The sequence below is a fragment of the Osmerus mordax genome, chromosome 7 (assembly GCF_038355195.1).
Source record: "Osmerus mordax isolate fOsmMor3 chromosome 7, fOsmMor3.pri, whole genome shotgun sequence".
In the NCBI taxonomy this organism is placed as follows: Eukaryota; Metazoa; Chordata; class Actinopteri; order Osmeriformes; family Osmeridae; genus Osmerus; species Osmerus mordax.
This window is the reverse complement of record NC_090056.1, coordinates 11,772,678-11,788,906: the sequence shown is the minus strand read 5'-3', so window position 1 is coordinate 11,788,906 and position 16,229 is coordinate 11,772,678. Positions and strand designations below refer to the sequence as shown.

General features: G+C 42.0%; 2 protein-coding genes across 5 annotated transcripts; one reads left to right on the top strand and one right to left on the bottom strand.

The window, feature by feature from the left end:
- Nucleotides 1–4,149: 4,149 nt before the first annotated feature.
- On the top strand, nucleotides 4,150–14,047 carry LOC136945571 (glutaminase kidney isoform, mitochondrial-like). 4 transcript variants are annotated; one of them, XM_067239470.1, is made up of 18 exons: nucleotides 4,150–4,475; nucleotides 4,916–5,003; nucleotides 6,828–6,949; nucleotides 8,020–8,149; nucleotides 8,307–8,386; nucleotides 8,517–8,680; nucleotides 9,328–9,386; nucleotides 10,679–10,711; nucleotides 10,811–10,869; nucleotides 10,962–11,028; nucleotides 11,157–11,207; nucleotides 11,347–11,523; nucleotides 11,635–11,766; nucleotides 11,869–11,961; nucleotides 12,084–12,145; nucleotides 12,391–12,467; nucleotides 12,612–12,675; nucleotides 12,770–14,047. In XM_067239470.1, the coding sequence occupies exons 1-18, from the start codon at nucleotides 4,252–4,254 to the stop codon at nucleotides 12,930–12,932; spliced, it is 1,845 nt and encodes a 614-aa protein (XP_067095571.1). In that variant the 5' UTR covers nucleotides 4,150–4,251; the 3' UTR covers nucleotides 12,933–14,047. The 4 variants fall into 4 exon arrangements, with proteins under 4 accessions (XP_067095571.1, XP_067095572.1, XP_067095573.1 ...); XM_067239471.1 differs by lacking the exons at nucleotides 4,150–4,475; nucleotides 4,916–5,003 and adding an exon at nucleotides 5,141–5,253; XM_067239472.1 differs by lacking the exons at nucleotides 4,150–4,475; nucleotides 4,916–5,003; nucleotides 6,828–6,949; nucleotides 8,020–8,149; nucleotides 9,328–9,386.
- A 30-nt stretch (nucleotides 14,048–14,077) lies between these two features.
- Nucleotides 14,078–15,758, bottom strand: spryd4 (SPRY domain containing 4). Its single transcript, XM_067239475.1, has 2 exons — nucleotides 15,629–15,758; nucleotides 14,078–15,113 (listed from the first exon to the last, which is right to left on the bottom strand). The coding sequence occupies exons 1-2, from the start codon at nucleotides 15,756–15,758 to the stop codon at nucleotides 14,572–14,574; spliced, it is 672 nt and encodes a 223-aa protein (XP_067095576.1). The 3' UTR covers nucleotides 14,078–14,571.
- Nucleotides 15,759–16,229: the final 471 nt, after the last annotated feature.

Sequence of the window (16,229 nt, the reverse complement as noted above, 5' to 3'; positions counted from 1 at the left end):
TGATGTCCACAATGTAAAGACTCCAAGAATTTCAACTGCCTGTCCCAGCTGAACCAATAATATACCCTTGAGACAATACAGCACAAAACACCTTTCTAGTTTGCCATGTCAAGTCAATGCTGGCTGCTTACATTAATAAAAATGGTGTAATACTAATCTATAAGAGCAAATCTTACGCTTTTGGTCCACAAGAGATAGAACTGTTGGTTTGCAACCATATGCTGCTGGTAAAAAACAAACATGGTGTGTGCTGTCAGTCAGTGAATTAAAGTACAATTATCGCATCTAACAACAGTCTTCCCCCTAATAAATGAACATATTTAAACAATGGCATAGTTTATCATTATGTAGGATATTTCAAAGATAACCTGATCAATTAGAAATAAAAACCTTAAAAATGGTATCTTCTCATTCAGTAGTAATTACTCTTCTTAACATGGTGCAATTATTCATGACACACCTTCATATTAGAATTAGTCCCAGGAAGGGGCACAACTGACACTGAGGTGGGAAGTGAGCTGACTATCACCGATAGTCATCACCAATGTGATCACTGATTTCCCAAAAGAAACTAGATGGGCATGAGCAGGAAGAAAGAGTTACATTTCTCCCTCAATCCAATATAATCAAAACTGCATAACTAGAGGGATATGAAATATTAGTGAAGCTACCATGTGACCCCTTATGGGGAGCTGTGGCGTAGTCATAACCACATTATTGGTTATAATCAAATAAATTAAAATTCACCTCTGGCCAAATTCAGTGAGTCAGAGTACTTTGCTGTCCATTCTACACATTCTATTTCTCTGCTGCACTGACTGTACTCTGTCTGCATGCACATACAATAGGCCTCTGTGTGCAGGGCCCACGGAATGCTGTGAGATGGCAGGGCAGTGGGGATAGCTGCCTTGTGAGGATGGGGGGGGGGGGGGGGGGTGGGGAAGGTAGGAGGATGAAGGGGGTATGGAGGGAAGTGGAAGGGGTGGTGGTGACGGAAGGGGGAAGGTGTGGGGGGGTGATCTTTCATGACTGTATGAGTGCACAGAGGCTCCAGGGGTCTAGAGGGTGTCTAGGTTTCAGCACAGTGACCGCTCAGGAGGGTTGGCTGTGGTTTTCTGTGCACACAGCACAGAGACGGAGGGGGGGCCCATCTGAGGAACTGGAGCAAAGGACAGAACCAACACAGCCTCTCTGTTAAATAAAGTTTAATAACATCACATTTGATACTGCTAACACTGTTACTGTTTATATTATCTGATACATTTGTTGACTAACAATTGTCACTCATGTTGTATAAATAATAGAATAAGATAATTGTATATTCACCCACTTTAATGAATAAAATAGACATTCCCTCAATTTGAAATTTAAAAAGGAATCACAGAAACACATTTTTTATTTTATGAAACGACTGACCATTTGGTCGTCTTGGTACAGTTACGTTTCCTCTGAGAATATACTCCCTCCAGTGGATATCGGGGGAACTGAGTGTATAAAGCTCTCTGGTCAGTCCCCCTCTACGGGGGCCACCATGTTGACCACTGCTCAGAATACACTGCTGAGATACTTGAATTATTAATTTCCTTTTTGCTCAACAAATTGTCTTATGGCCTTTACAGTGCTTTTACCATCATCACCACCACCACTACAGTATGTCTATTACTTCAGCTATGCTTGATTCAATATATTGTGTGTGTGTATCTGTGTACATGTGTGTGTGTGGGTGTCAGTGTGTGTTTGTCTGTATACTGTGTCTGCAGTGCCAGGCCTATGCATCTGTATGTGTCACTATGGGAAGGAATGTGGGAAAGAGTCAATTTGGCAGACAGAGAATTCCATTGCTTCTGGGTTACACATTGGTTATGGACCATGTCCTTTTATTTGAGAGGTGAATTTAATTATGTATCACATCACTGCAAGCATTTATCATTCTCTAATTAGGTTATAGGTTCATTTCTCCTCACCACTTCATTGCACTCTCTCTAGGATCAATATCAAATTATTTACAAACTTGTTATAAGTTGTAAGTAATATTATGTTTGAAAGTTTGGGAAAACACAACTTTCTGATAATAGAAAGGATACAAAATGAACACAGCAGTCACTGTAAAACAATTTCTCCTGAAGGCAATACAACCATCCTTCTAGCCATATGTAGTGCGAGGTAAGAAAAATGTGCTTTTCGGGTCCAAGAGGGTTAGGGGAGGGTAAAAAAACAACAAATAAACTCGTCACTGGCATTGGTAATCAAGCAAGGATTGGTCAAACAAAACTGTGAGAACATCATTTTATGGCATAATATAATCTGATCTGAAAATCTCACTCTTTTTGAAAGCCCATACCATGATTCAGATGTATATTGTGGACTACCAGTATGCATTTCACTACCACCCGAACCCATTTCTGCCACAGCATCACATTTGATCTCCAAAAGACTCTTAAACTGTCCAATGTGGTCTGTAAACCAGGGCTTTACTCAGACCTTCAGATTATTGAGCCTGAATCAAAGCACCAGGCCCGGTATGTTTCTTTTCCTGTGTGAGATGGGGAGGGGGGGAGAGGTTAAGTTTGTGCAGGAATGGAGGGTGGGGCAGGGGGGGGCTTTCTCACACAAGATGGAGGTTGAGGGGACAAAGCTGGCATTCATGGGATGAGGAATGGAAAACATTTTCTCCTGAAAACAGAGTAGCTGTAACCAGCAGAGGTAAAGTAGAGGGGCCATGGGTTATGCTGTGGCCTTAGGAAGCGCTGCATGCCTACCCAGGCTAAGGCTGTGATAATGTGAGGCCTAGTTTAATTGGCAATGGGGATGACATTTGGTCACTTCTAAAAGACCAAATCAGCAATCAATATCATATCATCTGCCAGGATCGGCCCAGCAGACCCTGTAATGGTTAACATCTGTACTGAAACCCATGTAACCCAATAGGGGTGTGTATACCAAGCATTCATTTACTAGAATGGGTGGGACCATTGGGGTCCTAGACTGTCTTTATGATAACAATTCTTCTGAAATAATTTAAATTACCTAGAGTGGAGCAACTCTTGGCATAGGCCTACTATGGGAAATGTCCATTACCTTATCCACTGACCATAATCCATTTCTTTCTCTATGGTATGACACAGGATAGGTCAATAGTAAAATGATGTAATATTTTTGGAAGTAGCCTAATTTAAAATATGATATGCATTCGATTGGATGAATTGTTCAAGTTTATCATAATCGAAATACTAAAATCATGTATACCATGAAGCCAATTATTATGAGTAAAAGTCCCTATTCTACTGTTGATGAAGAATTAGGCATTTTCTGAACCAAAAAACAGGATGCTCGAGCATATCAGTGCTGCTCTACTGGACACAAACATGGCCACATGCAGGATAGTGGTACAGCGAACTGAAGTGTGAAGGTTGTGTAATCTTAATCTGAAGTACAACAGGAAGGCAGACCTCACTCACTCTCAGAAATGTGTAGGGAGTAGTCACTGGGCCTCTGTGTGCGATAGACCCCGGATATGTGCTTCCAGGCATACAATAGGCAAACAGACAGGCTACAGTATCTGTGGCACTCTGGCCTAATCTGAGTGTAGTCGCTGGAGTCACTATGCCATCTACAGGCAGAGAGCTGTTTCGGTTTAAAGTGACATGTGTTTTATAATGCCATGTGGCGTCGCTACAACGGATGCAAATGATTGGGATTGTCATGAGTCACCTTTTCAACACTTTTGCGAAACCGTGATTGTTTGTATTGTTTATGTATTTAAGAGTTCATATTAAACGCATTTGTTTAATATGGTACATCAATAACTCGTTTTGACTCATGAGTCATGAAAAATCAACAACGCGAAACGAACAGTGTTTAGCTAAATCCAGTAAGATTGCGTAGGTTCTGGACAAGTGGTTGTGGCAACAACATTTGGAACATATGCTATTACTGGAGACCCGTGGTGTCTAATCTTGTAAGCGAAATCGTACCTGATGTTATCATAAATCCAGCATCACCGTCTAGAATTTTACGGGCACAATTCACTTGTCATTGGTCACTGGGCCACGTTATCTGTCTGAACTTCTGCTGTCACAGCCCCACCCCCAGTGCAACAGACACATCCTCGCCAGAGCGTGCATGCGTGGTAACTAGCGAAGAAATCTCTGGAGAGCGGCACACGAGAACTCAAAACACCCAAACTTCAATAACTTTAACGTTAAAAGTTATTTAACGTTCATTGTTTGAGTCGCAGCTATTCTTTTTAAAATGCACTGTCTGAAACGTCTACGAACCAGTAATTCTGGAGTTTTACAACTGCTTAAATATGTGGTTAATTCATCACGAGTTGGTGGTGACAGCAAAGTCATATTCAGGAAGGAACAGCCTGTCCAGTTGTTCTGTGTGAGTGCAGCATCACACATACAGCAGCCCTTCCATAATCAAACTGAGTTGGATCAAGCTGTCTTGGACATGGACCATGGAGATTTAAGGTAGACCTAAACGTTACACTTTGAGTAATATCATTTGTTTTTGTCTTCAGTTATTAGCATATTTTTGAGTATATAAGATGCCATAGTAAGAATTTGAAGTGTGGGTAGGCTACAGTGTACATTTACATTACAGTCATTTAGCAGACGCTCTTATCCAGAGCGACTTACAGTAAGTACAGGGACATTCCCCCTGAATGTGTATGTAGCCAAACCCCTTTTCAGTGCTTTGGCTGAACATAGCCTGGGGAAAACAGGCAACGTTTGCTTTCTGTTGATATCCACATGTAGCCTTTACAGCAGCATTATTAATAATGCCTTCTTCGTTGTGATGATGGCAAGTAGCGCATGTGCCTAAGTATTCCTAAATACACTTGTGATAATTGGAACTAACAGAAGAAGTGTGACATGGTGTAAAAATGCAGTTTTGTCCATGTTTGAAGGAACAGGCTGGTGTCTGGACTGGAGGACCTGCTCTTCTACACCATCACTGAGGGCAAAGAAATTATCCCTGTCTCCAAGTTCATCTCTGTAAGTTACTAGTACATCCTCCACACAACCCAACAGTAGCCTAAATATCTACAATACCTTTCCATTCAATCTATCGACAGTGTCCACAGTTTGCTTTCATGACGTACTTAAGCACTGGACGTACTACTGGACCAAAACACATTCTAATTCCTAAAAAGACCTTTGACTGAGCTAAATCCAAACTAAGGGGTGTAATAGGAGATGAGTCAGGAATTTCTCACACCGTGTCACCAGCTGAGAAGAAGCTCAGGTTAGTGTGAAGGAAATGTAACAGACTAATAGGAGATAAGGATATGGATACTCTAGGAGTATTAACTGTTAATGAGGGGGTACTGTATGTAAATCCTTGCTAACCCATGGAGGATTGTTGAGTCTTAATGACTGATAGTTGATAGTGATAATTGCCCTCACAGTGTTTAAGATGTACAGTCGGCCTGTGCTTTACTTGTGAATGGCTGCTGAGGCTTAATGGAACACCTCAGCAGTACTTATGGTAAACAAACTTACAAAGACCTGACCTAATATTCTTTAAGAACCAAATACCCATATATTTGACCTCAGCCACAGTCTGAGGAACATTATGTTAAGCATGACATCACCAGAGAATGGGCAGTGGAGACTGTTCTTTTTACGCCCTAATTTCGCACCTTCTGTTCCCTGCCTGGGGCCGTTCATATGCATGCTCAAATGAAAGGAACAGAGGTCTAATAAAAGACTGGGTAGAGTGAGTATATGCTAAGATATTTGACAGACCAATGACTAAAACTTGGCAGGCCCTCCTTGAGTTTCAGGTTTGCATACACGTGTACATAGACGCTACATCTACACTAAAGCCTGTCAACACATGTAACTCCACTCCAGAAGCTCCACTCCACCACTCCACTCCTTGACAATTGAGATATTGTCAATATATTATTTTGGAAAGTAGCGTCAAAGTCTCCAGAGTTCATTTTTGAAGACATACTAAGATTTAAGGTGACTCTGTCTCTGAAAGGTTATTTTGTCCTCCCAAGTAGAGGGTATGCCATGAAGTTGTTTGGTACATGTTCGTAACACAACAGAGCTGTACTACAGTAGGTGTGTTTGAATATTACACCATTTGAAATACTGGCCTGTGCAAGGTCAGTTTGCCTGTTAACTCCTTTTTAGCGGCACTTGTTCAGTTGAAGTTGAAAGAGGTGAGAGTGAAGTACTTACTGAGTACATACTGTACTCAAGTAAATAGCAGAAAAGAAACCCATATCTAGCAGTGCTTGGGAGAAAAACTGCATCACTGACTGATTTACAATACCAGTTTGACCCGTTTGACGCAAGCACCCAGTTTGGTGCTTGCGTTGTCTTACTCGATCAACATCTGACAACAACAAGAGGGTGCAGTGCCCCTGCCTTGGACTTGCATTGACTGTGTGCTCATACAACTTATTTGAAATAACCAGGAGCAAGAAGTTCCCATGAGGAAGGTCTGTAGGGTCTAGTGGCCCAGAAATAGACACAGGGTTCATATAGCTACTGGTCTGTCTTGATGGTGACTTGCTCTAGGAGATAGACCCCAGTACAGGTACACCTTTCTATGTGGGGTTGTTTCAGGTCTGGTTGTGGAATTTTGGAAGCCTTTTAGATGTCAATGGTGACAAACACAGACAAATAGGATGCCTGTTGTCCGATGTCTTCCTGTTTTATTTTCCTCTATATTTATGGTCTATAATGCTGATTTTGTGTCAAGGAAAGAAAATTACTGTCTGCAATCCACATGACATATATACAGTATATTCCATATCCTGTAATCTGTCTTCATATCCATCTCTTCACCCTCACCCTCTGCAGGCCCTGAAGAGTACAGGTTTGTTGACATCCGACCCTCGGCTGCGTGACTGCATGGTACAGCTACGCAAGACCACGCGTGACTCCGCCGGAGCAGTCATGATGGACCAGGAGTTATTTAGGAAGTAAGAACTTTGTTTACTTCTACACATAACACAATTAATTTCTTTTTACACAAACTTATCTAAGGATTTTACCCCCCTACTACTACTGCCCCCCCCCCCCCCCCCCCCCCCTACATATACCCCTGCATACTTTATCATGGGGTGTATACAGTCTGTGGTGCCGGTGATGAGGTTACCTCAAGTGAAACATGGACTGACAGTGTCGGTAGTTTTATAGCTAACAGCTGTCCAAGACCAACACGCACATACAGCACACAAATACACATACAGCACACAAACACACATACATGCACACAAACACGCGGGCAGGCAAGCAGCATTAGAGTTCTGGAGTTGTTGGCACAGAGAATGACATCTGTGCAGGGCTGAAGTCTCGAGGGGAGCTAATAAAAGGGCAGCATTCTGTGTGAACTCCAGACGGTGCCAGTTGTATTAGAGGCCAGAGCTTATCAGAGAGCTCAGAGGAGATCCACACTGCTGTCCAAACACTGTTACTGCCTAAGTGGCAAAGTTAACTTAAAGAAAGCAGTGGCGATTCATACCCTGACCTGGCACAGTTAGTGGGTCACTGATTCCCAAGTATATTGTGTGTTATATTATGTATCATGCCATGTAAGTAACTTAAAAAATAACAATGGAAATTGTGTGATGCAAAATTGTCATCCTCTGAAATAATGTATATGGCCACTTTCTTGGAACTTCTAGAGATTCGTGCTCTGCATGAATTATGCAATGCCTCCATTCTCCTCTGTGCAAGTGCTGTATTAGCAAGGGCTATGGGTCGGAAATTTCAGCTCAGCTCTGGAATGACAGAATGGGAATGCCATTCTCTGAGATCACACCAGAGCTTACTAAACATAGCAATTGTTTACCTAATGATAAAGACAGGTGTGATTACAAAAACCAAATCCCATTGGATGGCTATTTGTGTTGTTATTTGGGTAGCTGTTGGAGCCCAGTTTTACAGAATCTAATTTCATAATAGGTTTACGACTGCTAGCATATTGTGGGTCAAATGATTCAAACCGCCTCCACAGTTTCTATTATTATCTACTACATGTGTGTTTCAGGTTTGTTGGCAATAACATCATTCTGCTGACGCAGGCCTTCAGGAGAAAGTTTATCATCCCAGACTTTGAGGAGTTTGTTTCTCACATTAACCAGCTGTACTACAGTGCCCAGCAGCAGGAAGGGGGGCAGGTGAATACTACTTCACATCTGCATGGCCTCACACACACACACACACACACACACACACACACACACACACAAACAAACACACACCAACCTGCATATTGAGTATAATAAAGAGCCTCTACCCTCTCATGGACCACATTGCTCTGAATTTATTGTGCAGGTAGCAGATTACATTCCTCAACTGGCCAAATTCAGTCCTGATCTGTGGGGAGTGTCTCTATGCACGGTGGATGGCCAGAGGTAAGGTCACAGCATTACTACAGCCTGTGTGTGGATAGGGACGTAGTTGTCCCCCTGAACTTTGTCTAAGATCAACCCTGTTCAAGTTATCTCCCTTCCCATCCTCATGTTCTGTGCTTCTGTACTGCAGACATTCAGTGGGTGACACCAAGGTTCCATTCTGTCTGCAGTCATGTGTGAAGCCCCTGGAGTATGCCATCGCTGTGCACGAGGCTGGCACTGAGCATGTTCACCGCTACGTGGGCAAAGAGCCCAGCGGACTCAAGTTTAACAAACTGTCACTGGATGAGGAAGGTGAGAGAGACTTCCCATGGACTGCTCTCATAAACATACAGTATATCCTCTCCAGTATGTGTCCAAACTTGTTGGTCTTCATTTTAAAAGAATGTAACCAGCAAAGCAAGTCATTGGTTCTTACTGGAAGTAGACACAAAATGCACAACGGAATGTTCTGGCTGTGACAGAATGATTAATGTATTTTGCACAAAGGGCACCCTAGTTTACATAATTGTATAACACACACAACACCTACCTGTCTACACATAGCAGTTTAAGAAATAATGACATCATCAGCTAATTGATCAATAATTTCCACACAGTCCTTTAAGGTACAGAACAGAGTAAAGAACAAGAACAGGACAGGAGATTGTTAGACAGGCGTCTTATCTCGTCAGCCTTCCTCCTAGATTATTACACACTGCTGGAAACGTTTACATACTGTGTTCATCTCTACTATGCTTGAACGCTTGAACCGTTTATATCTGAATCCCTACTATGCTCGAAAGATTTACATATTCTTCTGTACTATGCTCCACACTTATGATACTGAACATATCCATGTAGACATGCAGATGTTCACGATATTCATCCAGCTTGTTCTTTGGGTCATAGCTGTGTCTGGAGTCCACTGCAGTAACAACATCCTTTGGTTCCTTTGGCAGATAAACCACACAACCCCATGGTGAATGCTGGAGCGATAGTCATAAGCTCTCTCCTGAAGGTAAGGACGGGTTACATGGTCACACATGGTGTCAAATCACCATGTGTAAAATCCTTATCTACTAAAGCATCTTACAAGTCATTAGCACACCTGCGGCTGTAAGTGCAGGTATTGCACAGAGTTGATGATTAGATTTCCATTTAGGAAATCCACACTTCCATCTGAAGTACAAAGTCGGAAGCCTTTGGCAAAGGAACTCCCGTAACCTCCCACCACACTTTATCGCCAGACGTTGGACAATTGACCCAATATCGTGATGTATTCTGACCTGAAACAGAACTACTGTACCTTATCACTAGCTCATTCTCTACAGCCCTTATCAGACAGAATTGGCCTTATTCCAACACCAACAGATAGAGGGAGGGAGGGAGGGAGGGTGGGTGGGAGGGAGGGAGGGAGGGAGGGAGGGAGGGAGGGAGGGAGGGAGGGAGGGAGGGAGGGAGGGAGGGAGGGAGGGAGGGAGGGAGGGAGGGAGGGAGGGAGGGAGGGAGGGAGGGAGGGAGGGAGGGAGGGAGGGAGGGAGAGATGGGGATCGGACCTGCATGGTCATGTGGGTTGTTTATCTAGAGTTTTCCTTCCACTGGTGGCCTGTCCTCTGCAGCTGACTCCAGACCGATAGCTCTTATCCCCTATGTCACACTCCGTGTGGGAGGAGTGTTATGAGGGGTGTGTTTAGTTTGGCCAATAAGATGATCTAGAATAGAAGGTGTGTGTTTATGTTTGCGTGTGTGTGTTTATGCAAGCTTGTTTCGTATGTATACTCTCTTTAAATCAGCCGAGTGGAGAGGTTTACTGTATACCTGTTTTTGAATGCTGCCAGAAACTTTACTTGACATATCATGATTATAAACTGAGAAAAGTGTTTACAAATGCCTCTCTTGAGAACGTCATCAGAACAACCATCAACAAAACATAGAGGCTAAACCACTACAGTAATATTTAAGTTAACCTTTGACCTTTTAGAGAAGAGACACCCAGAAGAGTACAGGAAGTACCTGCCCTTTTTGGTGTCTTAACGACTTGGCGATGATCTTTCCCTGGACCCTGAAATTCAATCAGGGTAATAATCTTCCCAGGGATGGCACCTTCTCAACATTACCAGCACATGGACAGTCCAGACTCTCCATGTCTAGTCATACCCGGACGCTCCCACTACTATGTCTGACTAAACTTCATGTCAATCCCAAAGTCACTCTATACTGAAGGGATTGAAAACTGAATCTATGCAGAATGCTGTCAGTAAAAAGAATACATGAATATTATTACTTAACTCTTGTTTCATTATTTTGCAGCCTGGTGCAAATAAGGCTGAGAAGTTTGACTATGTGAGTACTGTACCACTGATAGTCTTTTAATAAAAGTTACTGAAATCCAAATACTGCATAAGTATTCTTCACGTTTCACACAAATGACTATCTTTGCAGGTCATGGAATTCTTAAAAAGAATGGCTGGTTCTGAGTATGTGGGCTTCAGCAATGCCACGTGAGTCACCTACTACAGTTATGGACAACATAATAGTACATATTGTGAAATACCGTACTGTATGTCCTCTTATGTATACTTTTCCCTGATAGATTTCAGTCAGAGAAGGAGACTGGTGACCGAAATTTTGCAATCGGTTATTACCTTAAGGAGAAAAAGGTGAGTGAGAAATGTATCTTAGTTTTTAAGTTAAATCAAACAAACCATAAAAATAAGTCATTGTTAAACAGTCATTTGATTATTCTACTGTGAAACTAAGACTGTCCTTTCCCTCCTTGTGCCTCCAGTGCTTTCCTAACAATAAAGAAATGATTGCAGCCCTTGATTTCTACTTCCAGGTAAAGCTTAGTTTCGTACTTTTAAAAATGTGCCTATAGGAATTCAAGTTTTCTCTCAGAGTTTAAAGTCTTAGTTGGGTTTGTCAAATTGAGTTTGTTGACAAAACAGGGTTGTTGTCTCTCTCCCCTCCCTTCCTAGCTCTGTTCCATTGAGGTGACATGTGAGTCATCCAGCGTCATGGCCGCCACCCTGGCGAACGGTGGAATCTGTCCGATCACAGGGGACCGTGTTCTGAGCGCTGAAGCTGTGCGCAACACCCTCAGTCTCATGCACTCCTGTGGAATGTACGACTTCTCTGGCCAGTTCGCTTTCCATGTGAGTCACAAATAGACACGAGTATCACTCATGCATACAGTCATATAGCAGGTTTTGATTACTACAATAAGTATCAAACTAAACCTGATGTTTCTATTTTCATATTCTTAGGTGGGTTTGCCGGCCAAATCTGGCGTGTCAGGGGCAGTGCTGCTGGTGGTTCCCAACGTTATGGGAATGATTTGTTGGTCTCCACCTTTAGATAAAGTTGGAAATAGCGTTCGAGGCATTCATTTCTGCCAAGTATGGAGTCAATTTATTATTTATACTGTCATTTCACATACACGAGACTTCAGAAATATGGGATAAAAGCATCCTTTTGTTTTGAACTTACCCTGTGTTTAGGAACTGGTGTCCCTCTTCAACTTCCACAACTATGACAACTTGAGACACTTTGCAAAGAAGCTGGACCCTCGACGACAGTCAGATGATGATCGGGTAAGGGAGACAGAACAAGCTACACCTTAACTGCTGTCTGCTCAGCCACAGCCTATTTTACACCAGGATGCTAATTATCTCGATAACATCTTTATGTTAATGTTTGTCCTGTGCTCCATCAGAACAAGTCTGTGGTGAATCTGATGTTTGCTGCCTACAGTGGAGACGTCTCTGCCCTGAGGAGGTAACGTGTCAGACACACATTAGAAGTTAGACGTTCAATAGAATTTGTGTGACATTCACATGTCACTTCCTCATTGTGCAGACGACTTCTAAAGTCTATTTACTCATTATTATGTTTTACAAAGACGGTAAGTCAGGAAACTCAGTTGGCCATCATTCATTTTAATTAACCTTTCAGTGAAATATATTCTCTCTCTGTCTCTGTCTCTCTCTGTCTCTCTCTCTCTGTTTCTCTCCCTCCCCTAGATTTGCCCTCTGTGCAGCCAACATGGAGGAGAGGGACTATGACTCTCGCACAGCTCTGCATGTAGCTGCAGCCGAAGGTGACTTTCTAAATACATGATAGAGATTTATACATGAACAACATACAGAACATAAGTCATGAAAGAAAGAAAAGTAAACCTTCTCACTTATTTCTCACATATTCATTGCATTGTATTAATGCATTTGTTTCACTGTTTGCTTAGGTCATGTTGAAGCAGTGATCTTTTTAACTGAGAATTGTAAGGTAGACCCCCATGTCAAGGACAGGTAGGTGTCAGCTAACCTACTCATCACTCCAAAAACATACTCCTCACTCAGTCAAAAAATCCTAATTTCCTCATCCCATTTCATCTTCTGATAGGTGGGGAAACAGCCCCATAGATGATGCCATTCAGTTTGGCCGGGATAATGTGGTGGCAGTCCTGCAGGAGTACCAGCGCATGTACCCACGCAGCCTTCCCCAGACAGACTCTGAAGACCAGGCCAAACCACTGCTGTTGGACACACTGAAGGTTGTGGTTTGAGAAAGATAATACATGCGTGTACAGATTGATTGTATTGAATACATGAGGTCTTATGCACAAAGAGCCGTGAGGAGGGATTCACTGATTGTATGTTATCAGGTAACACATGTACTGTATGTCGAACTGTTAAGGTCCTCATAAGGCTGCACCCTGAGGGACTAAACATAAAAAGGGAACATATCCCTTTTGCTGCACATACAAGAAGTGGTTGAAGAATGCCAAATACCAACATAGCAGTGCATAAGATTAAGGCTATGACAGGTGGTCGGCTGCTAGAACATGGTTTAGGCTATGGTAACTTCACCCAACCCTGGGTGGTCAGTTTTATTTATTAGTACATAAAGCTCAAAGCTTGTAAAATTGAATGCCACTGTGATGCATATTTTCTGTATATATGGTTTGTCTTATTTTTTTAAATAATTTAAAAACAAATGTAAGCCAATGCTTTAATTAATCAGAGACAATCATTTTATTTGTCTTATTTTACACCACCAGTGCACCCAGAAACAACATTCAGGCTGTAAGTACTACTGCACAGTAGTTACAAATAAAGATAAAGAAATCAGGTATCACCACTATAACATATTTTCATATGAATCTACCTCAACTGGAAGTACTTAATTAACTTTTGAGTTTCTTAAGCTCAATTGATAGACTAAAGTATTTTTCAGGAAACTTTGGCTTAACAAAGGCTTGAGAAATGGCACAACTTTGTCTAGTCTTTGGTGTGAATATATTTGTACATGAATTTGTTTTGATTGATTTGTTTATTACTGTGACACATTACGCCCAGAATATATTAACGCACTGCAAGTACAGAGGGCAAAATAAGATGCGATACAAATCTTTATTTAACATGTGACAACTGAGGAGTATATTCAGACAATTTATATCCAGTTTTGAAGCAAGTTTGTCAGTTAAATGTGCCTTGTTTATTCACATTTTAATCAAAGATATTGAGAAACTTTCTTACATGTTGCTTCAAAGCTGTTTTAAATCAACTTTGGCTCTTGTGCTGCTGTTCTTATTCCTCAGGTTCAACTGTGAGTGAGCTTGAATTCCTTAATGTGAAATGTGTTGGTATATTGTATTGTAAATAAACAAGTTTTACATGATTTTTTATTTATTTATATATATATATGGAGAGAAAGAGAGAGAGAAGTTTGAAGACATTTCATATGAAAGCTAGACTTTAAACTAATAACATGAGTTTTTAGTTTCTTTAGAAAAGAAAATGAAGAAAGTAAAACCTGAAAGCAAATGAATAGCAATATCCCCTTCACCAATGCTGATTTCTCAACATACAGTATTAATACAGATTGATGGCAATAATTTGTTACACTACAAAGATAATAAGGTCATAAATCTTACGGGTAAATACAAAACAGCTGCTGTGATACATGAAGTTGTGATGCCTGAGGTATGAGAACTGATATCATGGACTTATTAACTTCCCTGTAACCGTGCTGCCTAAAGAAGACAGAAAATGTCTGTTCTGGCCATTGAAGGAAAAACACTGCTTTTCAGGATTGACATGAGACATTGTCAAGGGGTTGAAAGGTTACATAACTCAAAATGTAACCCTTGTTACATGGCCATTGCCACACTCCCCAGTCCCACTACCAGAGTTCCTTACGCATCATTTCAAGCCCTGAGGCTCCTCAAGGCCAGAGTGGGTGAGCAGCTCTCCATCCCACAGAGCAAAGGCTGGGCAGAGAGGACCCCTGAACTTGGCCTTGATGGTGTGAATGACCTGAGGTTTCTGGATGTCAACAAGGCCCAGCACACCAGCCTCGTAGTCCAACAGGATGCCCACACGTTCAGCCTTACCTACCAGAGGGACAGGTACCATCTTATTGGTGGTCATGGCAAACCACTTGCGCTGGACATAACCAAACACCCAGGAGGAGCTGTTAGAGCCCACGCAGTCGTCTCGAGACATCAATGCCTCAGCCACGCCCAGTCGGAACTCCTGGGACTTCTTAACAGTCACCTCCCAGTAATGGCGTCCACTCGTGATCTCTTCATCCCCAAACACCACGGCCCACTCCCGGAAGCGCTCCTGGTTATGCTGGACACGACTGGCATGCAGGCCCAGGATGCGGTAGATAACACCTGTGTCTTTCTTGAAAAGGTCCAGACTGCTATGTGCTGTCATTTCATCCAGCTTGAAATGGAGGTCTATGAGGAAGAAAGGAAAGAAAAGTTACAATACCATTGTTTGCCATTAGCCTTTCTCTGCATTTTATCGTTATGCTACCAATACAGAGTGTTACAAAATTAAGAAATACATGGACAAACTAAACTTCTACATATGTCATGTAGAAAATTGAACTCCAATTTTAACGGCATTGAACGCAGGCTGAGTAGCACTACAACAATGTCATATAATGAGCAAGCGATTCTTCATGGAACCAGGTATGGTTTGGATGTTAACAGTCCCTTAAGGACATACATTGCCAAGTTGCCAAACAGAACAAGACCATAGCATTATACATACAAGGTTATTATGATCTATGTATCTAAAGTTCGGTCTGCGAGGTAACAATTGTTTTTTTTCGGGGGGCGGGGGGTCTACTGACTGACCTCTAGTAGCTACAGTATGAGCTGAAAATATGTCAAAGGGCGATACAAAGCCATAGCCGATCTAGTTTGTTATCCTAGTTATTTGTTTCGGGCGATATGATTGGACTCACTATTCCTGGTCGCTGTAGTGATATACCATCTTCTTGCTGGTAGGAGTGACCCATGCTTTCTGAGAGGCAGAGTGCTGACAGTTCGAACTGCCAACCCACGAAACCATGCCAGGCAGAGTGGGATCGCCATCTTTGCTCACATGTTTGCTTTCTTCTCGACCAGTCTTCATGAATCAGTGATCCCTACATAATGGCGCCATCTACAGGTATGGAGACATCCCTTTGCGTTTTTTTTTTTTCTTATTCTTTTTTTTTTTTTACCAATATTTGTCAATCAGGACCTTGGAGAGTCCCAACGGTTCACCAGCATTTTACTTCGGACCGTTGTCCATGGTCCTGCATTATCACCCTGTCCAGACAGATTCAATTTTTTCTTCTAGTTTTCATACATTGAAGGTAGTTAATTATAGGCTACCTGTAGTTGTTCTCTATCGACAATCTATCCCACCATAACGATGCATAACTGTGTGTATGAAATCCTTTAATACTGTTCAAAGAAAGTTACTGTAGGCTTTTATTAAGTCGAGAATTTTTATATCTCGTATTGCTATAAACACGCGGTGCCTTAATCCATGGATAGAGACCATAAGTGTTGACAAAT

Bases quoted from the DNA above. Each gene is read 5' to 3' on its own strand.
- LOC136945571 (XM_067239470.1), top strand. From the start codon at position 4,252: ATGCACTGTCTGAAACGTCTACGAACCAGTAATTCTGGAGTTTTACAA. The intron at 6,950-8,019 runs GTAAGAACTTTG...TGTGTGTTTCAG, and splicing joins GACCAGGAGTTATTTAGGAA to GTTTGTTGGCAATAACATCA. The intron at 11,524-11,634 runs GTGAGTCACAAA...TCATATTCTTAG, and splicing joins CTGGCCAGTTCGCTTTCCAT to GTGGGTTTGCCGGCCAAATC.
- spryd4 (XM_067239475.1), bottom strand. From the start codon at position 15,758: ATGGCGATCCCACTCTGCCTGGCATGGTTTCGTGGGTTGGCAGTTCGA. The intron at 15,114-15,628 runs GTGAGTCCAATC...TCTTCCTCATAG, and splicing joins CACTACAGCGACCAGGAATA to ACCTCCATTTCAAGCTGGAT.